The sequence below is a fragment of the Cucumis sativus genome, chromosome 5 (assembly GCF_000004075.3).
Source record: "Cucumis sativus cultivar 9930 chromosome 5, Cucumber_9930_V3, whole genome shotgun sequence".
Lineage (NCBI taxonomy): Eukaryota > Viridiplantae > Streptophyta > Magnoliopsida > Cucurbitales > Cucurbitaceae > Cucumis > Cucumis sativus.
In genome coordinates this window covers 24,365,439-24,388,676 of record NC_026659.2, presented here as the reverse complement: position 1 = coordinate 24,388,676, position 23,238 = coordinate 24,365,439, and the positions used below count along the sequence as shown (strand labels likewise).

At 32.7% G+C, this 23,238-nt stretch overlaps 4 protein-coding genes and 1 long non-coding RNA gene across 7 annotated transcripts; 1 reads left to right on the top strand and 4 right to left on the bottom strand.

Annotated features, from left to right (window-relative positions):
• Nucleotides 1–477: 477 nt before the first annotated feature.
• On the bottom strand, nt 478–22,922 carry LOC101219984. The gene is made up of 2 exons (XM_031885313.1): nt 21,618–22,922; nt 478–590 (listed from the first exon to the last, which is right to left on the bottom strand). The coding sequence occupies exon 1, from the start codon at nt 22,793–22,795 to the stop codon at nt 21,671–21,673; it is 1,125 nt and encodes a 374-aa protein (XP_031741173.1). The 5' UTR covers nt 22,796–22,922; the 3' UTR covers nt 478–590; nt 21,618–21,670.
• LOC116403947 (transcription termination factor MTERF6, chloroplastic/mitochondrial-like) lies at nt 644–1,774 on the bottom strand. The gene has a single exon (XM_031885895.1). It carries the CDS (start codon nt 1,772–1,774, stop codon nt 644–646), a length of 1,131 nt encoding a protein of 376 aa, XP_031741755.1.
• LOC116403946 lies at nt 4,833–5,954 on the bottom strand. Its single transcript, XM_031885894.1, has one exon. It carries the CDS (start codon nt 5,952–5,954, stop codon nt 4,833–4,835), a length of 1,122 nt encoding a protein of 373 aa, XP_031741754.1.
• LOC105435552 (transcription termination factor MTERF5, chloroplastic) lies at nt 8,444–9,562 on the bottom strand. Its single transcript, XM_031885893.1, has one exon. The coding sequence runs from the start codon at nt 9,560–9,562 to the stop codon at nt 8,444–8,446; it is 1,119 nt and encodes a 372-aa protein (XP_031741753.1).
• LOC116403761 lies at nt 10,210–20,080 on the top strand. Of its 3 annotated transcripts, XR_004216592.1 has the most exons (5): nt 10,210–10,417; nt 10,518–10,553; nt 19,132–19,219; nt 19,291–19,689; nt 19,766–20,080. It is a non-coding gene; the product is annotated as an uncharacterized LOC116403761 (long non-coding RNA). The 3 variants fall into 3 exon arrangements; XR_004216591.1 differs by lacking the exon at nt 19,132–19,219 and having other exon boundaries at nt 10,214–10,417; XR_004216593.1 differs by lacking the exons at nt 19,132–19,219; nt 19,291–19,689; nt 19,766–20,080 and adding an exon at nt 12,335–18,158 and having other exon boundaries at nt 10,216–10,417.
• Nucleotides 22,923–23,238: the final 316 nt, after the last annotated feature.

Sequence of the window (23,238 nt, the reverse complement as noted above, 5' to 3'; positions counted from 1 at the left end):
TATTAATTGTTTCTTTTTTACAACAATGATAGGATTGTTTGAAGTCCACATTTTTTACTCGCAAACTATACATTCTACTTGTAAAGTCGGATCATCATTTAAAGAAACAAATCAAATGGTTTTATTCTATGCTTTTTTTCAACTACTTTTTTAATAAAAAAAATAAAAGGGAAAAAGATGGTTGATAGTATTTTTTTTCTTCAATTTTCTGCTTGCAAATTTGATCTCATCTAACTAAATAAATAGTTGTTAGTAAAAACCTAATAATTGCGAGAAAAAAAATTTATTTAATTGGTATTATATATTAAGAGTGTGTTCGAAATACATTTGTATTAAGTGTTCCTTTCAAGAAAAAGTTATTTTAAAGAAAGTTAATTAAAGATGCATTTCAAAGGTTTAAATAAAAATAAGTTATAAACACTTTTTTCTTTTTTCTATCCAATTCAATTGATCCCTAGATATGAAAATAACAAGATTGTTATTTGGAATAATGTATCATGTAATTGAGAAAAACCACGTCCATTTCAAGATCATTAGATACAAAATTAGTACACACAAACTTAGAAAAGTTGAAAGAATTATGTAAGAGCCTCAAGTTGGAAGAAGATGATGATGAAGATTGTTAACTTACAACTTTCCAATCCTATACAACACTTTTGGTTTCGGCTTCTGCTTCCACATTGCCCTTGTATATGTCCATCAGATTTGGGATTTCATCCAAATGCTTAACTATGTATTTCTCCACAAATTCTTTCTCCCCTTTCACAAATACCGAAGCAATCCTTTTGATTTTAAGAAGATTTTTCATCTTCAAAACCTCAATAACTTTGCACCTCGGTTGGAGCCGTTTGTGGACTGAATACTTGAATAGAACAGGGTAAGATATTAGAGAAGCTGGATCTAACTTTGCAGTATTGGAACAGAAATCTGCAACATCCCTCAATTTCTCCTCTGAACAAGTTAAATAAGGTGGAAATCTCTTAAATGCTGAAAAAATCTCTTTCTCAGACACTCCTAAACTCTTCATAACATTGATTTTCTTCTTCCAAGTTGAATCACCCATTGAAAGCACTACTCGAACTGCATGAACAAACGTGCGAGCCTTTGGTTCAAGTCCTAATTCTTTAACCCTTTTCACTGCATTAATCATTCTATCAACGTTTAACATAATAGCTCTAGGGTTCAATGCAATCGTTTTCGCTATATTCCTAGAAGGTACTCCTTCACTCGCCAAAACATCAATGTTAGATTTAAAATTACCCTTCAAATCACAAATTAGAAGGCCTGGAAAACGACTAACAGCAGCAGTCACTTGTTCATCCGGTTCAAGAATTTCTTTCAAGAAAAAAAATGATGGTTTCAACTGAGAATCTAAGCTGCTGCCAGCAAGCCAATGGTTCGATAGAATTAACTTGGGAAGTAAAGGACCGACGAACCCGATTTCCTGGAGGAACTCAAATTTAGGCTTCAGATTGGTGGATACTCTGGATCCAAGGATCTTAGGTCGCTTCGAGACCAAATTCGCGATCTGTAGATTGTCGAATCCTTGCGATTTCAAGAAACCGATAACGGCTTCGTACTGCTGGATGCTTTTCTCATCGAACTTGAGCTTTCGACCGTTGATAGAAGGAGATTCCGAAGAAAGGCCACATGAAGTTTTGAGGAATTGGATGGTAGAAACAGAGGCTAAAGGCAATGTAGAAGTAGAAATAGTGTTCAGAAAAGGTTTATGGATGAAATGTAGAAGAAAAGTGGAAGAAATTTTGAACATCATGGGGTTAGAATGAAGAGAATGAAGAAAATGAAGAAAGGGTTGTGATTAGTGTTTTGAGCTCCACGACCAACGACAGTGTGGGAACCGGAAAACCTAAAACCCATTAACGTCTGATTTTGAATTCGTAGCCCACAAATTTGGACGTTTTTTTTAATGGTGAAATCTTGTTGGGTTGTTATCAATCTAACTCATATTTTTTATTTGTTTGGGTTCTCAATCACAACTTAGTTTTCAATCTAACTCGTAAAATATGGATCGGATTGAATTGAATTTACATATTGTATTTTTTTTTATTTCGTTTCTAGTTACATTTAAGTTGATTTGTTGTTACATTTAAATTTCAAACATACATAATTAATTTTTGGTATAATAAATTCACGCTAAACATTCATAAATTTAAAGTTACAAACATAAATAAATTCAAAGTTCTTAAAATACATAAATCCAAAAACCATCTAGTTCATTTTTAATAATAAATGAATAACAAAATTCATGGTACACCATAACCTAAACTTAACAAAAATAAGAAAACCTAATTGTTTTTTTATTAAGTAACATATTATTATTATTATTATTTATATATAATATTAATTCGGGTTGGGTTGGATTGAACATAATTTATCAATCCTCCAACCCAACCTGAAAAAATCAATTTCTTTTTAACTCAACTAACCTATATTTTAATCTAACCCAACTCTACCCTTAGGTATTCCGGGTTATTTAGGTTCAATCCCTATTATTACACTCCTAGTTTTTATTATATCTCTACAACTCTTAACCATTTAAATGTAACAAAACTAAAAAAAATATTTGTATAAAAAAACAAAAGTCCAATAATCATAATTGACTGAAATGTTGTGGACTATTTTTCTGTTTATTTGTATTTTCTTATTTTCTTTCTCATATTTTTAAATGATTTATTCTTTTGACGTGTTTTTCTTTATCAGTTTTCACTGTTTTCGACCAATTTGTTTTTAAACTACTTATCTTTCTCATATTAAGCTTTTTTCCATGGTTTTAAAAAAACTACAAGATCGTATTGATGTGATCTAAATGATCGCTTAACATAGTCAACATCATTGTTATATTTGAATTTGTTACGAATATGTGAAGGGAAAAATTAAATTATATAATGTTAAAAAAACAGTCTCTTTCCCTTCTCTCTTTACACATATAATATATACAAGGAGAAGATATTCATCCACACAAACAAATATTTACACAATAAAATTGAAATAAGAAAATAATACGTTGGATGAGTTTCTTTCTATTTAAAATATTCAACAGTTTGAAAAAACACGTGCAAGGCACGTGGTAGAAACACTATAAATAATAAAATCCGTTTTGTGTTAATTATAAGAATCAAAATACCTAAATTAGAAGGTACAAATTAGGGTTTTTTTTTTTTTTTTTTTTGTGTGAATTAATTCCTTTTAGTTAGTTTATACGTCTCCTTCTTCTAATCTAATTATGGAATATGCTTAAATCAAAGAAAGTTTGATTTGGGTCAATTTGTTTTTCCTTTATGTGATATATATTAAGGTTAGATAATTAATTATGTCAACTTAAATTCAATGTCATTCCTTCTATGTACCAATTTTGATTAACAATGAATTGAATGACCAAATATGATAAACTTCAAACGAGTTGGTGTTTTGAAAGCCAAATTAACATAATTATTTTTTTTCTTTGTTTAAGTACAAAAAAGTGAATTAAATATATTTATATTTTAGACTTTCTAAGAAAAAATGATTATATATATGTTAATTACGGCTAAATTACATTCACTCTCACAAATGATTTCAAATTTGGTATGAAAAAAAAATACCATCTACAAAAATGTATATTATTGTCCATTTGATCAATTTGAATTATGGATTTGGTTAAATTATAAATTTAATCAAATTTTGTATCCACTTGAATTTTGAAATTTTAGAATTATAAATTTGATTTCTGAATTGTGACATTTCTTTAAATTCTTAGATCAACTATATAAAAAAATAAATAAGAGTTCTTTAAAGGTTTTTTTTAAAATATAACAAACCAGCAAAATTTAAAATTAAAATATATAATGTATATATATATATATATTTGAATTATATTAATATTTTAAATTACAATTTACATTATAGATCTTGTTGCTACAGTGGTAGTTTTCCCAATTAAGAATACTATATGTGTTTACTGATTTTATCTGAGAAAAGAAAATGTTCTCTGGAAAATAATTTCTATGCATTCATTTTGAAATAAATTTCTTTCTTTTATGCACTAAAAGGGAAAGGAAAATAAATATCTATTGAATGCCTAAACCCTAAACTAAAAGGGAAAAGAAAAATCTATCTAAATATCTATGCCTTCATCAATTATGTGAAGGTTTTTCTAAGACTCCAAAAAATAGAGGAAAAACTGAAAACTGCTGCTACAACAAAAATAATCTACATTCTACTCTCTGCTTAAACGTTGAATTGAGGGAGAGAGCCGCTAACAAACTATTTGAGTTGATGAAAATGGATACTTTGTCTTGCTTGCCACTGTTTTATGCTTCTGCTTCAAAATGGAGTGGAGAAATGATGGAATGGAGTAAGCACAACTCATCCACAATACAAGAGAAGTATATATAATGCCTTTCTTGGCTGGGGATGTGCCTAACACCAACTTGATTCACGATCTAGAAGACGATGTGCAACAGCAACTTCTCAATACCCATAGTGAAAAAAGCTTGCAGTTACTTTTGGTCATTTGAATACAATACAAGTCCCTCCCGGTACTACAATACCATACATGCCCGAAAGATACAATAAGGCCTCTCATTTCAAGGTCAATTAGGCTACATATACTTAGCAACATTAAGAATTATACACCAATGGATTTAGCTAACAGCCTTGAATTGGAAGGAATAACAACACAACTACCCCACTTGAAAAACAGAGATCCCCATTTGAAAATCTCAAGAACCAAACAGTAGTCTTAGTAACAACAGAAATGCTCTCCCATTTGAAGAGATCATGATGCTGAAATTTAAACTATAAGAAGATTATTAACTAACAACTTTCCAATCCTATAGAACAGATTTGGTTTCGGCTGCGACATTGCCACGGTATATGTCCATCAGATTTGGGATTTCATCCAAATGCTTAACTACATATTTCTCCACAAATATTCTCTCCCCTACTAAAAGAGGCCAAGCAATCTTTTTGTTCTTAAAAAGATTTTTCACCTTCAAAACCTCAAGAAGTTTGTACCTCGGTTGGAGCCGCTTGTCAACTGAACGCCTGAAGAGCATAGGGTAAGAAACTACGGTTCCTAGATCCAACTTTGCAGTGTTGAAACAGAAATCTACAACATCCCTTATTTTCGCCTCTGAACAAGCTAAAATATACGGGTCTGTCTTAAATGCTTTAAAAATCTCATTCTCAGGCCATCCTAAACTCTTGAAAACATTTATTTTCTTTTTCCAAGCTGATTCACTCATTGAAACCACTGCACTAACTGCATAACCAAACACACGATCCTTTGGTTCAACGCCTAATTCTTTAACCGTTTTCACTGCATGAATCATTCTATCAACCTTTTGCATAATAGTTCTAGGGTTCAATGCAATCATTTTCGCTAGATTCCTAGAAGGTACTCCTTCATTGACTAAAACATCAATGTTAGGTTTTATAACACGCTTAGAATCATAAGTTAGAAGCCACGAAGAACGACAAATAGCAGCAGTTACTTGTTCATCCGATTTAAGCATTTCCTTTATGAGACGAAATGATGGTTTCAAATGAGAATCTAAGCTCCTGAGAAGAATCGCAGGGTTTGATAGAATTACCTTAGGAAGTAAAGGTCCAACAAACCCGATTTCCTGGAGGAACTCAAATTTAGGCTTCAGATTTTTGGATACTCCGGATTGAAGGATCGAAGGTTGCCTGGAGACCAACTTGGCGATCTGTGGATTCTCGAACCCATATGATTTCAAGAAACCGATAATGGCTCCATACTGCTGGATTCTTTTTTCATCGAATTGGAGCTTTCGACCACTGGAAGTAGGAGATCCAGAAGAAAGGCCACATGAATTAGTGAGGAATTGGATGGTAGAAACAGAGGGCAAAGGCAATGTAGAAGTAGAAATGGTATTCAGAAAACGATTTTGGGTGAAATGTAGAAGAAGAGAGGAGGAAATTTTGAACATTATGGGGTTAGAATGAAGAAATTGAAGGAAGGGTTTTGAGGTCCACGAAGCGAACATCCCCCACAGAGTGGAAACCGGAAAGGAAAACCTTCACCAAATTAGAGCTTTTCAAATCTTACTTCCCAATCCTGTGGCCAACAATATGTATTTTTTATGCTTATGTTTTGTGTAAGTGAATTAAATCTAATGTTTCTTTCTCATTCTCACACATTGAAGAAGGGAGAAAAGATCATAACTAATCTTCAGCTTAGAGCAATTTAGAGTTTTTTTTTTTTAATTTCATTTTTCACACCAATGAAATTTAGTTTAATGCTTTTTTACTTTTCAATTTTTTTGTAAATGTGGTTTTGCATAAAGAAAATGAAAATATTTTAGATGTTTCAATCTTAATAAAAACAAAATTTTGCTTAAATTATGGTTTAAAATTTATCTATCTATATATATATATATATATATACACACTGAGAGATTTTAAACAATTCATCCAATAAACTTTTAAAGAATTATTATAATATTTTATTAAAATAACGGAGGAAAATAATTAGGTTTTTTAGTTTAAATTTAGAAAATAATGAAATATATATATATATTCTTAGAATTGTCTTTCATAATTTGATATGTTTCAAGATATTAATTAAGATAAGTTATTATTATCAAATTCTAAATTTGTTTAATTGTTTGTTGTTTTCTTTTATTTAAAAAAATGTATCCGATTATTACATTTCATTTACTAATATCTATTTCATAAATTAACTAATATTCTACTTCAGACTAAATAAAAGGATTTTGTTTAATTTTACATTTTTCTAGAAATCTATATACGAGAAAATATATCTTTTTAAACATCACATTTTAAACTAAAATAAAAGATTTTATTTTTTAAAAAAATTACATTTTATCTAACTAATATCTACCCACATTAAATAAAGGATTTTGTTCCTAGAAGAAATTTATGTATCTAAATTTGTTGGGTTATTTAGTTTCATACATTGTGAAACTCAAGCATGCTAAATCATGAATGTAAAACTTTGTATAGACAAATCCAACTTTAACTCACAAACGTCACTATAGTGTGAAATAGATTTGTATTAATATGAAACAACCAAAAGAAAGGAGAGGCTTTGCCACAATTTAACATCTCCTCTTTCAGTACAAACATGAAAATGGATCACATGCTATTAAAAAAGAAAAAGCAAAGGAAGTAGTCAAAATAATGGAATCAGTTGAAAGTTTCAATTCCAATCACAACTACCTCATATCCACAGCTATACAGAAAGGAATTTAGGAACCATTTTAATGGCCACAATGAAGCAGTATAACATAACAGAAATGTAATTTCAAGTATAACATGTTTGATATAATCCAAGCTCTCAAACAACGGATAATATCCATTCTAATTTCTATCACATCACAATGACAACCTCTTGTGGACATGTATGCAAAGTGTGGAGCAATTCATATGGCTATGATAGATGATCGACATGTCATAACATGGAATGCGATGATAGATGGGTATGAAACACATGGATTCGAAAAAGAGCTCTAGATAAATGGAAAAAGGAATAGATGAGCAAAATGATGATATTACATTTTTATCTATCATCCTCTCTCTTGTAGACAATCAAGTCTAGGGGTCTCCAAGGACTTCTCCATTTCAAGAGCATGAAACAAGACTATGGACAAGGACCTTCAATGGATCACTATGGGCGCTATGGACGATCTTCCTGGTCGAGCTCGCAGGATCAAAGAAGCCTGGGATTTTATAGAAAACATGCCTATAGTCCAGGGTTTAGTGTATATGGTGCCATGTTGGGTGCTTGTAAAATTCACAAAAATGATGAATTGGGAGAGAAAGCAGCTAACAAATTGTTTGAGTTGAACCCTGTTGGAGGCGGCTATCATGTTTTGCTTGCAAATATTTATCCTTCTGCATTAAAATGGAGTAAGATTGCTGAAATAAGAAAAACAATAGAGAAAAAAGGGCTTAAGAAAATTCCTGGTGGTAGCTTGGTGAAATGGAGAAATGAAGTTAATTCCTTCTATTCAGGGAGCACAAACTCATCCAAAATCCAAGAGAATATATATATGCCTTTCTTGAAGAACTATGTGCCTGACATTAACTCGAACCACGATGTAGAAGATGATGTGCAAGAGCAGCTTCTCAATAGCCATAATGAGAAGCTTGCCATTGCTTTTGTTCGAAAGATTAGGAAGGGAAAAACAAAAGGCCTCTCAATTTCAAAATCATTTGAAACAGAATTAGGCTACACACTTAACAACTCTAAGAAATATACAGCAGAAGTGTTAGCTAACAGTCTCAAATTGGAATGGAAAATAACAGAAGTTTCCTACTTGAAATGAGATAGAAATCTTGACAAGCTCAGGAAGCAGTGTTCCTTGAAACAGTAGGCTCAATAACACCAAAAAATGCTCTCCCATTTGAAGAATTAAACTAATAGAATATTTTTAACTACAACTTCCCAATCTTATTAAACAGATCTGGTTTCGGCTGCGACATTGCCCCGGTATACATCCATAAGATTTGGGATTTCATCTAAATGCTTAAGAATACAAGTCTTCACAAATCTTTTCTCCTCTATTACAAGCATCCAAGCAATCTTTTTGTTCTTAAGAAGATTTTTAGCCTTCAAAATCTCAAGAACTCTGTACCTTGGTCGGAGACGGTTGTCCAGTGCACCAATGAATAACTTAGGGTAAAAGATTACAGTTTCTGGATCCAAATTTGCAGTGTTGAAACAGAAATCTGCAACATCCCTCATTTTCTCCACTGAACAAGCTAAATAATTTGGATCTTTCTTAAATGCTGTAAAAATCTCCTTCTCGGACCATCCTAAACTCTTCAAAACATTTATTTTCTTCTTCCAAGCTGAATCATTCAATGAAACCCTTACTCTAAGTGCATAAACAAACTTGCAATCCTTTGGTTCAACGCCTAATTCTTTAACCATTTTCACTGCTTGAATCATTCTATCAACCTTTCGCATTATAGTTCTAGGTTGCGTTACAATCAATGTCGCTATACCCCTAGAAGGTACTCCTTCACTGACCAATAAATCAATGTTAGATCGCATATTACCCTTGAAATTAGAAGTTAGAAGCCACGAAGAACGACAAATAGCAGCAGTTACTTGTTCATCCGATTCAAGCAGTTCCTTTAAGAAACAAAATGATGGTTTCAACTGAGAATCTAAGCTCCTGGCAAGAATCCATGGGCTTGATAGAATTAGCTTACGAAGTGAAGGACCGACGACACCAATTTCCTCTAGGAACTCAAATTTAGGCTTCAGATTGGTGGATACCCTGGATCCAAGAATCCAAGGTCCCCTCGAGACCAAATTGGCGATCTGTGGATTCTCGAATCCATATGATTTCAAGAAACCAATAATGGCTTCGTACTTCTGGGAGGTTTTTTGATCGAATTGGAGGTTTCGACGGGCGGAAGAAGGAGATTGTGAAGGAAGTCCACATGAATTTCTGAGGAATTCAATTGTGGATACAGACGCTAAAGGCAACGTAGGAGTAGAAACCGTATTGACGAAACGTTTCTGCGTAAAATATAGAAAAAATGTGGACGAAATTTTAGACATTTTGGGTTTGGATTGAAAGCTTTCGAGGAAGGGTTTTAGTTAGGGTTTTGAGCTCCTCCAACTTCCGCATAGTGTATTGATTTCTTTTTTCTAAGAAAAATTACTCTTACAATATTCAATTCTGATTTCAAAATAGAAAATATACGGCTTAATTATGGATTTTTTTTTTTTTTAAATAACGTGTTTTTAAAAATTATTCAAAAAAAAAATATGTGACTTCCCTACAAACAGTAAACAGTCAACAGTCAACAGTCAATCATAGCATTCACGGGTGAACCTAGGGTTCATGGATTCTGCCACGTGTTACACATGCAGGAAGTCGTGTACCCCGTACACGACTTAGCCTTTTTAAAAACCCTAACTTTCATCTATTCTGCCTTCATTCGTTTTCAATTTTTTTTTCACTTCCTCTCTTCATCTTTCGTCTTCTTCTTTCCTTCACCCTCCGTCCAATTTCTTCTTTCCTTCTCCCTCCGTCCAATTTCTTCTTTCCTTTTCCTCTTTCTTCTTTCCTTCTCCCTCCGTCCAATTTCTTCTTTCATTTTCCTCTCTTCATCTTTCATCTTCTTCTTTCCTTCTCCCTCCGTCCAATTTCTTCTTTCCTTTTCCTCTCTTCTTCTTCTTTCCTTCTCTCTCCATCCAATTTCTTATTTCTTTTTCCTCTCTTCATCTTTCCTCTTCCTAATTCATTCTCCCTCCCAATTTTAAATTTTCTCTTCCTCTCTTCACCTTTCCTCTTCCTCTTTTGTTCTCCCTCCTTCCAATTTCTAATTTTCTCATCCTCTCTTCGTCTTTCTCTTCATCTTTCCTCTTTCGTTCTTCCATTTGTCAGGTTGAGTATTTTCGTCATAAAAGGTATATTTATCTAAAAATTGTAGATTGGATAGTTAAAATTATTTTATTAATTATTTGATTTTAGTATTATATTGATAAAATAATTTAATTTTTTATGTAGGCTTCTTAAATCCTCCCTTGTCTCTTCCGGTCTCAGGTATGTTTGTTTATTCCAACCCTAATTTTATTTAGAATTGTTATTTCATTTTCTTATTTTATTAAAGAAAATTAAATGAATTTAGTTATATTGTTTATTTAGAATTGTTATTTCATTTTCTTATTTTATTAAAGAAAATTAAATGAATTTGTTTAAATTGTTTATATTGTTTAAATTGTTATATTGTTTAAATTGTTATATTGTTTAAATTGTTTAAATTTAGTTATATTCTCCTAATAATAGTAATTAATAATTATTATTAATTATTATTATTATTAATAAAAACCTAAAAGAAAAACTAATTCACCTTTAATGTACTTTTTATTTTTTTAATTTTAACAATGATTTGACTAATAATAATAAATAATAATAATAATAACAATATAATAATGATAATAATAGATAATGTTAATAATAATGTTAATAATAATGTTAATAATAATAATAATAATAATAATTACAATAATAATAACAATAATAATAATAATAATAAGGATTAATCTAAAAAATAATATGTTTTGTATAAATATTTTGAAAAATATGGCTCTTTAATAAGAAATTATAAGAATAAGGTGGTTTGCAAAACTATCATAAAAAATAGGTGTTTTTTTTAAATTGGACGGTACACGACTTCTTGAATGTACATGTCAACACATTTGACAAGTTTGCTCCACGTATGGACGAGTTTGACCCACGTGGAGTCCACATGGTGATGCCCGAAGTCGTGTACGGGTACACGACTTCCTAAATAATTTTTAAAAATTATTATATTTTAAAAGATTAACTATTTTTAAAATAAAAACATTTTTGAAACACTAATGAAAATAAAGTAGGTGAAAATTTTAGTTTTTGTTTAAATGTCCAACTTTTTGGTAATTTATTTTTAATTAAGAATTGAGTTCTAAACAAATTAAAAAGGTAAAAACAAAATTTTGATTATTAATTTTTCGTTGGTTTTCAAAATTGGGCATGGTAAGTTCCTAAACAAAATACCAAAGGTAAAACACATCATTAGTGGTATCTTATAAGAATTTTTGTTAATTTATTAAGAAAATCTTGTGGCTTAAGATGGATCGAGAAAAAATATTTTGAACGTTTTTTTTTTAATACTTGGTTCTCTATTTTTTAAAAAAAATATATTATATTTTGATATTATTAAGAGTACCTCTACATCTAAATCACGTATTAGCAACTTCTAATTTGTAATTAATTTTAAAAACTCCAATTTTTTATTTATACACTTGAATAAGTTATAGCAAAATTTAAAAACACTTAAATTATACAACTTAAGAATCTTCCTCATCTCTCCCTGTACGACATCATCGCCTTGACGTCGTCGTCGCCGTCGAATGCGTCTACGATCTGTGTCGACAACATTTAAACGTCGAGTTCGCAGAACAAGTTGGTCTATATCTCTCATGACTTCGTCACACATTGGTCTAAAAACTTCAAAATTGTTTTCCATAAAGACTCGACGTACGTCTTCAACAAAATTATTCTGAACGATTGTAAATAATATAATTAAAAAATGTTCATGCTTGTATTAAATTTATAAATCATATTAAAATTATTACCATGCGATAACAGTAAGCGCCATCAGGTGTCATGAAGCGTTTGGTAATCGACGTGTACTAGGAAAAGTAGTTATCTGATACTGTCAGCTTCTGTGTTGCTTCTACTTCGGCACAAAAATTATTTTGTGAATGCCACATTGCTATATGCTCTGCATGAATCCTACTCCAATCTTGTTCGTGCTTGTCTCTTAAATCAATTTGGTGTAGGCCCTGATCTATGGAGCAAAACTCTGGTGGCATTTGTAGCATATGGAACTGTCGCAATACACGATCTGCTTGATGCTTCTCAACGAGATGAAAACAAATCATACCACATCGCTTGACCGTTATGACATTGACGTGGAAGCAATGTCATAATAATGTGAGGCGTGTATGATGTCCAATTAATCTGTTAAAAAAAACTAACATAAGTAAGCAATAAAAAACATGCCTACACAATATTGGTAAAATATTTTACTACCTGAGAGTTAATCAGTCGATCAAAAAACATTCGGTAGGTGATCAACATATTTACTGACAGTTCTGGCAATAGTATAACACCGCTCCATCTAATGTGAGAAAGGAATCATTAATAAGTTATAAACTATGCAAATTTTACTAAAATAATAATATATATATAAAAAATACCTAAAACTTAAAGGTCGACCAACTGACACCTCAGTTGGTACTTGTGGTGCCAGAATAGGAAATCTGTCATATGCCCATACTTGCAACAATATTAATGGGCCAACAATCTCTAAAGATCGTGCATTACTCGCTCGACACAATACCTATACAACCATGCGAGACATGCAGCGCCCTAAGCATACGTACCAGCCTGGTCAAAATTAATTAAAAGCAAGAGTAACATACAGTGGACCAGGGTGTTTGATTTGTCTGCAAATAAAAAGCCTCCAATTAACTGCATAATGTATGCAAGAGCGTATCTTTGAACGCTCACTACATCAGCATCCGGTGGAAATTCTGTGAACTGTTCTGCCAACCAAGGAAGACTCAACCGTTGACCTTTCATTTCAGGTGGACGAACTCCCAAGTAATCCTCACAGAGTACCTTCCAGTCATATAACAACGACCCTACCACAGACTCACCATCCACAGGTAGCCCAAACTGAATTGCAACATCCTGTAGTGTGATCATGCATTCCCCACAAGACATATGAAATGTGTGGGTCTCTGGTCTCCAACGCTCAACCAGAGCAGTAATCAAATGTCAGTCCAACTGCATAAATCCTATATGGGAAGCCCTTAGAAATCCAGCAGCCTCTAAATATGGTACAATACGCTGATCGAATGGGATCGTGCGTTGAGATGCTGCCTCTCTTCGTCGACAACCCAAAACAACTTTGGAGGAGGTCTCCCATATAGACTGTGATCGATGGGATGGTTGTAGATATAGCTGCGTAGGATCACTCAGCCCAGGTTCCATTATGCAAATAACCTAAAAAATATCGAAATACTAAGAGGATCAATTGGCCCAAATTCCATTACATGATCACAATATTATGAATTTAAGTTGTTAATTTTATATATCAATAAATTATAATTAAAGTATTCATCAAAGCCTAAGATATACATCAAACAATTACATAGAAGTCGTGCATTAATAATTACAAAACCCTAAAATAGACATATCAGTGTCTTGAAGAAGAAGAAGCACGTTGAGTACAAATACGTCTGTTATGTCCTTCTACTTTACAGACTGTGCATCTGAGTGATTGACTAGACTCTTTCCAATCCATTTCATTTTGGATCCTAGTAGTTCTTGGTCGATCAGATCCTTTAAGTAAGTCTGCATTGGGGCGAACTTCAGTGAATGATATCTCTAGCCAATAATCTGAGTGTTGGATTGGATTGAAGTGACCGTCATAACAACGTTTGAATGAAGACAACAAGTAGCATTCATCAATTTATGGTATGTACGTCAAGTGCATGTAATTACAAACTGCAATTACATGCGAACACAGAATCTTAAACGACTGCCACTTATTGCAAGAACATATCTCTTCCATCAAACTTACTACCTGTGTGTGTTGGCCTTTGTATGGAGAAATCATACTCATACCCGTGTGAACCTCAAACGTCTGGGTTTCTTTATCAATAGATGTCACTGAATGTGCAGAAGCTCGTTTTTCCCACTTCTTAAGCTTTCTTATCGCATATTTCGTATAAATATCACCACGATCGAGTGTTTCACTTATCTCAGCTTGTCGACGTTCGAAATAAATAATTGTGCGATAAAATGTTAGTCTAACCAAAAAAGTGATGGGTAACATTCGAGCTTCTTAAAATACACCGTTCATACATTCAGCTGCATTGCTTGTCATCCACCCATATCGAGACCCATTGTCATGGAACTGAGTCCATTTTTCCACGTCAATATCTTCAAAAAACTCAAGACACTCTGGGTTCAATCGTTGTAGTATTTTTATTATTTTTATCAATTTGCGCCTTTGGTGTTGATTACCTGCCCTAAACACCAAATCTTTCAGTTGCTTCGATTTGTATTTTTGATTGAAGTTGCTAGCAACAAGACGAAGACAATATCGATGGACAGCTCGATGTTCACTCCAACCTACCTCTTCATTTTTAATGGCAGAAAGAATGCGTCTATGTCTGTCAGAGATCAAGCAAATATCATATCGATCAGTAACGTATTCGCGAAGTGCATGAAGAAACCATGACCAACTAGACGTGTTTTCTCCTTCCACTATAGCAAATGCAATAGGAAATATATGACCATTTGCATCGATAGATAATGCAGTTAACATTTTTCCCTTATACTTTCCATACAAATGGGTTCCGTCGATCTGAATTAATGGTCTACAATACTTGAACCCTTCTATTGCATGACCAAATGACCAGAAAAACCTTCAAAAAATGGTTGTACCTAGTACATCGAATGGAAGGAAAAATCAATCAACTCGAGTTCTCGGATTATAATGTACAACGTCACTCAACCAGTACGGAATCTCATTATATGATTTCTCCCAATCACCAAAAACAGCAATCAAAGCTTTTTTCTTCACTTGCCAAACTCGTCCATACTTAATATTGTAACCGTATTGTTGTTTTATGATTTTCACAAGCACTCGCACAGAAACACTAGGATCAGCTTTCACTATGTTTTGAATTTGAACACTCATGAAATTAGAATCTAGCTGTGATTGATTTTGTGTTAAATTTGAGTATAGACACAAGTGCTCTCATTGGAGCTTAGTGATTTCAAACAATCCGTGACTCTTACACTTAGTAGCACGTAACCTTCAGTTGTAACTATTACTCCACTGTTTGCATTGAACATTCCACAAATGTTGGTTTGATTCGACTACAACAATTTCATAGTGTTGTGTCACACAATACCTCTTAACAACCAACAGAAGATCTTCCTTACAATCAAATATCATTCCCTTCTGAATTAAACAAGATGTGTCTACAGATACATTTTTATCTGCCAATGTAGAGCCTTGTTTACAAACAGAATTCGCAATGTCCCAGTCTATTTGTGTAAATATATCGGACAGGATCATTTCATTCTCTTCCTCTATATTTTCTTCATTACCAAATAGTTCATCGACTTCTACATCTATATCACTATCTCCATCATTATCAGGTTCAAGAATAACTAAATCTTTAGGTCGCAACGACATATTTAATTAGCTGTTAAATATGAAGACGATCATCGGTTTAATGTATCTATTTATTTTATTAGTAATGTAGTGAACACAATAAACTACATTACTATTAGTAATGTAGTGTATTGTGTACACATTACTATTTCAATAAACTACATTACTATTTCTTCATTACCAAATAGTAATGTAGTTTATTGTGTGTACTACATTACTAATAAAATAAATATATACATTAAACTGATGATCGTCTTCATATTTAACAGCTAATTAAATATGTTGTTGCGACCTGAAGATTTAGTTATTCTTGAACCTGGTAATGATAGAGATAGTGATATAGATGTAGAAGTCAATGAACTATTTGGTAATGAAGAAAATATAGAGAAAGAGAATGAAATGATCTCGTTCGATATATTTACACAAATAGATTGGAACATTGCGAATTCTGTTTGTGAACAAGGCTCTACATTGACAGATAGAAATGTATATGTAGACACATCTTGTTTAATTCAGAAGGGCATGATATTTGACTGTAAGTAAGATCTTCTGTTGGCTGTTAAGAGGTATTGTGTGACACAACACTATAAATTGTTGTAGTCGAATCAAACCAACATTTGTGGAATGTTCGATGCAAACATTGGAGTAATGACCGCAACTGGAGGTTACATGCTACTAAGTGTAAGAGCCACAGATTGTTTGAAATCACTAAGCTCCAAGGAGAGCACTCGTGTCTATACTCAAATTTAACACAAGATCAATCACAGCTAGATTCTAATTTCATGAGTGTTCAAATTCAAAACATAATGAAAGCTAATCCTAGTGTTACTGTGCATGCGCTTGTGAAAATCATAAAACAATAATACGATTACAATGTTAAGTATGGACGAGTTTGGCAAGCGAAGAAAAAAGCTTTGATTGTTGTTTTTAGTGATTGGGAGAAATCATATAATGAGGTTCCATACTGGTTGAGTGTCGTTGTACATTATAATTCAGGAACTTGAGTTGATTGGTTTTTTCTTCCATCCGATGTACCAGGTACAACCATTTTTGGAAGGGTTTTCTGGTCATTTGGTCTTGCAATAAAATGGTTCAAGTATTGTAGACCATTAATTCAGATCGACGGAACCCATTTGTATGGAAAGTATAAGGGAAAAATGTTAACTGCATTATCTATCGATGCAAATGGTCATATATTTCCTCTTGCATTTGCTATAGTGGAAGGAGAAAACACGTCTAGTTGGTCATGGTTTCTTCATGCACTTCGCGAATACGTTACTGATCGATATGATATTTGATTGATCTCTGACAGACATAAGAGCATTCTTTCTGCCATTAACAATGAAGAGGTAGGTTGGAGTAAACCTCGAGCTATCCATCGATATTGTCTTCGTCATGTTGTTAGCAACTTCAATCAGAAATACAAATAGAAGCAACTGAAAGATTTGGTGCTTAGGGCAGATAATCAACACCAAAGGCGCAAATTGATAAAAATAATGAAAGAACTACAACGATTGAACCCAGAGTGTCTTGAGTTTTTTGAAGATATTGTCGTGGAAAAATGGACTCGATCCCAAGACAATGGGTCTCGATATGGGTGGATGACAAGTAATGCAGCTGAATGTATGAACGATGTATTTAAAGGAGCTCGAATGTTACCCATCACTTCTTTGGTTAGACTAACATTTTATCTCACAATTATTTATTTCGAACGTCGACGAGCTGAGATAAGTGAAACACTCGATCGTGGTGATATTTATACGGAATATGCGATAAGAAAGCTTAAGAAGTGGGAAAAACAAGCTTCTGCACATTCAGTGACATCCATTGATAGAGATACCCAAACATTTGAGGTTCACACGAGTATGAGTATGATTTCAATATATAAAGGCCAACACACACATGTAGTAAGTTTGATGGAAGGGACATGTTCTTGCAATAAGTGGCAGTCGTTTAAGATTCTGTGTTCGCATGTAATTGCAGTTTGTAATTACATGCACTTGACGTACGTACCATACATTGATGAATGCTACTTTTTGTTTGCATTCAAACGTTGTTATGACGGTGGCTTCAATCCAATCCAACACTCAGATTATTGGCTAGAGATATCATTCACTGAAGTTCGCCCTAATGCAGACTTACTTAAAGAACCCGGTCGACCAAGAACTACTAGGATCCAAAATGAAATGGATTGGAAAGAGTCTAGTCAATCACTCAGATGCACAGTCTATAAAGTAGAAGGACATAACAGACGTACTTGTCCTCAACGTGCTTCTTCTTCTTCAAGACACTGATATGCCTATTTTAGGGTTTTGTACTTATTAATGCATGACTTTTATGTAATTATTTGATGTATATCTTAGGCTCTGATGAATACTTTAATTATAATTTATTGATATGTAAAATTAACAACTTAAATTCATAATATTGTAATCATGTAATAGAATTTGAGCCAATTGATTCTCTTAGTATTTCAATATTTTTTAGGTTATTTGCATAATGGAACCTGAGCCTGGTGATCCTACACAGCTATATCTACAACCATCCCATCGATCACAGTTTATATGGGAGACCTCTTCCACAATTGTTTTGAGTTGTCGATGAAGAGAGGCAGCATCTCAACGCACGATCCCATTCGATCAGCATATTGTACCATATTTAGAGGCTGCTGGATTTATAGGGGCTTCCTAGATAGGATTTATGCAGTTGGACTGACATTTGATTACTACTCTAGTCGAGCGTTGGAGACCAGAGACCCACACATTTCATATGCCTTGTGGGGAATGCACGATCACACCATAGGATGTTGCAGTTCAGTTTGGGTTACGTGTGGATGGTGAGCCCGTGGTAGGGTCGTTGTTATATGACTGAAAGGTACTATGTGAGGATTACTTGGGAGTTCGTCCACCTGAAATGAAAGGCCAACGGTTGAGCCTTCCTTGGTTGGCAGAACAGTTCACAGAATTACCATCGGATGCTGATGTAGTGAGCGTTCAAAGATACGCTTTAGCATACATTATGCAGTTAATTGAAGACTTTCTATTTGCAGACAAATCAAACAACCTGGTCCACTGTATGTTACTCCTGCTTTTAATTAATTTTGACCAGACTGATACGTATGCTTGGGGCACAGCATGCATCACATGGTTGTATAGAGAATTGTGTCGAGCAAGTAATGCACGATCTTTAGAGATTGCTGGCCCATTAATATTGTTGCAAGTATGGGCATATGACAGATTTCCTATTCTGGCACCACAAGTACCAATTGAGGTGTCAATTGGTCGACCTTTGAGTTTCAGATATTTTATATATATATATTATTTTTTTAGTAAAATTTGCATGGTTTATTACTTATTAATGATTCTTTTCTCACATTAGATGAAGTAGTGTTATACCATTGTCAGAACTGTCAGCAAATATGTTGATCACCTACCGAATGTTTTTTGATCGACTGATCAATTCTCAGGTAGTAAAATATTATACTAATATTGCGTAGACATGTTTTTTGTTACTTACTTATGTTTGTTTTTTTAACAGATTAATTGGACACCATACACGCCCCACATTATGACATTGCTTCCACATCAATGTCATAATGGTCAAGCGATGTGGACATATATGAGTCATATGATTTGCTTTCATCTCGTTGAGAAGCATCAAGCAGATCATGTATTGCGATAGTTCCATATGCTACAAATGCCACCAGAGTTTTGCTCCATAGATCAGGGCCTACACCAAATTGATTTAAGAGACAAGCACGAACAAGATTGGAGTAGGATTCATGCAGAGCATATAGCAATGTGGCATTCACAAAATAATTTTTGTGCCGAAGTAGAAGCAACACAGAAGCTGACAGTATCAGATAACTACTTTTCCTAGTACACGTCGATTACCAAACGCTTCATGACACCTGATGGCGCTTACTGTTATCGCATGGTAATAATTTTAATATGATTTATAAATTTAATACAAGCATGAACATTTTTTAATTATATTATTTACAATCGTTCAGAATAATTTTGTTGAAGACGTACGTCGAGTCTTCATGGAAAACAATTTTGAAGTTTTTAGACCAATGTGTGACGAAGTCATGAGAGATATAGACCAAATTGTTCTGCGGACTCGACGTTTAAATGTTGTCGACACAGATCGTAGACGCATTCGACGGCGACGACGACGTCAAGGCGATGATGTCGTACAGGGAGAGATGAGGAAGATTCTTAAGTTGTATAATTTAAGTGTTTTTAAATTTTGCTAAAACTTATTCAAGTGTATAAATAAAAAATTGAACTTTTTAAAATTAATTATAAATTAGAAGTTGCTAATACGTGATTTAGATGTAGAGGTACTCTTAATAGTATCAAAATATAATATATTTTTTAAAAAAATAGAGAACCAAGTATTAAAAAAAAACGTTCAAAATATTTTTTCTCGATCCATCTTAAGCCACAAGATTTTCTTAATAAATTAACAAAAATTCTTATAATATATCACTAATGATGTGTTTTACTTTTTGGTTGTTTGTTTTAGCACTCACCATGCCAAATTTTGAAAACAAACAAAAAATTAATAATCAAAATTTTACTTTTATTTTATTTTAATTTGTTTAAAACTCAATTCTTAATTAAAAATAAATTACAAAAAAGTTGGATATTTAAACAAAAACCAAAATTTTCACATATTTTATTTTCATTAGTGTTTCAAAAATGTTTTTATTTTAAAAATAGTTAATCTTTTAAAATATAATAATTTTTAAAAATTATTTAGAAAGTCGTGTACCGGGTACACGACTTCGGTCATCACCATGTGGACTCCACGTGGGTCAAACTCGTCCATACGTGGAGTAAACTTGTCAAATGAGTTGACATGTACACAACTTCCTAAAAAACACATATTTTTTACAATAATTTTGCAAACCACCTTATTCTTATAATTTCTTATTAAACAACCCAATTTTTCAAAATATTTATACAAAACATATTATTTTTTAGATTAATCCCTTAATTATTTATGAAAAATACGATTAATTAAAATTCTATAAATATAATAAATCATCACAAGAAAAATATTCTGAAATTGATCTTTCATTCCGTCGTCCTTTTCTCTTTGATATTCTCTTTGTTACCAATTTTTTTTCTATTTTTTATTATTATTCTCAAACTATTAATTTAAAAATCTTTTATTTTTTTCAAACTAATTTTAAAAAAAGATTATAATGTAACAAAAAAAAAGAAATTACAATGTAATACATTGGGCCAAGTGTGAAAAAAAAGAGTGCTTAGTTTAAGTTTAAGGTATGTCTAAGAGTGGCGGATCCGGAAAATTTATTGACATATTAATTGATTTTGTTTATACATAATAATGTAAAGACAATAAAGTTGAGGGAAACTTATACTAAATCCGCACGTGTGTCTAGCTATGGTTGATTAAATATCATTTTGTTCCTTAATTTAAAGTTTGTTAAAATAAACATTTAAGTTACATTTATCAGATGAAATAATGTAATAGATAAATGAAGATTAGAAAGTGGCCCCAGTTGATTTGATATTTAATTTTTAAACAAATCATCCGATTTATAAATTATTAGAGTTTAAATAAAAATGAGTTTCATGTTTTTATGGTCAATAGAAGATTTTTAAAGTAAAATTGACATATAGTATGTATGTATTTGAAGTCAAATATTCAATCCAAGCATAAAAATGATATAGAACTCTCTCATCTCACAATATGAATGAAGAAAACCGACAAACTTAGAAAAGTTGAAGGAAAGAGTAAGAGATTAGGAAGGGGAAAACAAAAGGCCTCACTCAGAATTCAACATTAACAGCTCTAACAAATATATACCAAAATATTTATGTAAGAGCCTCAAGTTGGAAGAAGATGATGATGAAGATTGTTAACTTACAACTTTCCAATCCTATACAACACTTTTGGTTTCAGCTTCTGCTTCCACATTGCCTCTGTATATGTCCATCAGATTTGGGATTTCATCCAAATGCTTAACTATGTATTTCTCCACAAATTCTCTCTCCCTTTCTAAAAGCAACCAAGCAATCTTTTTGTTCTTAAGAAGATTTTTCACCTTCAAAACCTCAATAACTTTGTACCTCGGTCGGAGCTTGTCCAGTGCACTCATGAACAACGCAGGGTAAGAAAGTACAGTTTCTGGATCCAACTTTGCAGTGTTGAGACAGAAATCTGCAACATCCCTCATTTTCTCCTCTGAACAACCTAAATATTTTGGTTCTTTCTTAAATGCTGTAAGAATCTCCTTCTCAGACCATCCTAAACTCTTCATAACATTTATTTTCTTCTTCCAAGTTGAATCACTCAATGAACTCATTACTCTAAGTGCACGAATAAACAAACGAGCCTTTGGTTCAATGCCCAATTCTTTAACCGTTTGCACAACTTGAATCAATCTATCAACCTTTTGCGTAATAACTCTAGGCTGCACTTGGATCAACTTCGCTAAATTCCTAGAAGGTACTCCTTCACTGACCAAAACATCAAAATTAGGTTTTACAATACTCTTGAAATTAAAAGTTGGAAGCCACGAAGAACGAAAAATAGCAGCAGTTACTTGTTCATCAGATTCAACCATTTCCTTTAAGAGACGAAATGATGGTTTCAAATGAGAATCTAAGCTCCAGAGAAGAATTGAAGGGTTTGCTAGAATTAGCTTAGGAAGTAAAGGACCGACGAACCCGATTTCCTGGAGGAACTCAAATTTTGGCTTCAGATTGGTGGATACTTTGGATTGAAGGAGCGAAGGTCGCCTCGAGACCAAGTTGGCGATCTGTGGATTCTCGAATGCATGTGATTTCAAGAAACCGATAACGGCTCCGTACTTCTGGATGTTTTGTTCATCGAATTGGAGCTTTCGACCGCCAGAGGTAGGAGATCCTGAAGAAAGGCCACATGAATTTTGGAGGAATTGGATGGTAGAAACAGAGGGTAAAGGCAATGTAGAAGTAGAAATGGTGTTGAGAAAACGTTTTTGGATGAAATGAAGAAGAAATGTGGAGGAAATTTTGGACATTTTGGGATTAGAATGAAGAGATTGAAGGAAGGGTTTTGGTTAGGGTTTTGAGCTCCACGAAACGAACATCCTCACATAGTGGAAAGCGGAAAACCTTCACCAAATTTGAGATTTTCCATTGGGAATAAGCAAATAAATATTGTTGTTTTATTTTTTTCTACATTAAAAAAACGATATGGATATATTTCTTTAGAAAAAGTAAAATATTTACATAACTAAATGTAATAATTTTATTAACTATATGAGATAGTTGTAGTAATTTACCAAATTATAGTGATCATGAATGGTTCGTGCAATTTTAAAAAATTTGATGTTTTGAAGAATGAAGGTATTTTAGAAAATTTCACAGTCCAAATAATTAAAATTTGCCAATTTGGGTTTTTTTTTTTTTTTTCATTTTTCAATTTTGCAAATGTAAATAGACACCAATGAAATTTAGTTTA

Excerpts from the sequence above, each read along its gene's own strand:
- LOC116403947 (XM_031885895.1), bottom strand. The coding sequence starts at position 1,774 with ATGATGTTCAAAATTTCTTCCACTTTTCTTCTACATTTCATCCATAAA.
- LOC116403946 (XM_031885894.1), bottom strand. The coding sequence starts at position 5,954 with ATGTTCAAAATTTCCTCCTCTCTTCTTCTACATTTCACCCAAAATCGT.
- LOC105435552 (XM_031885893.1), bottom strand. The coding sequence starts at position 9,562 with ATGTCTAAAATTTCGTCCACATTTTTTCTATATTTTACGCAGAAACGT.
- LOC101219984 (XM_031885313.1), bottom strand. The coding sequence starts at position 22,795 with ATGTCCAAAATTTCCTCCACATTTCTTCTTCATTTCATCCAAAAACGT.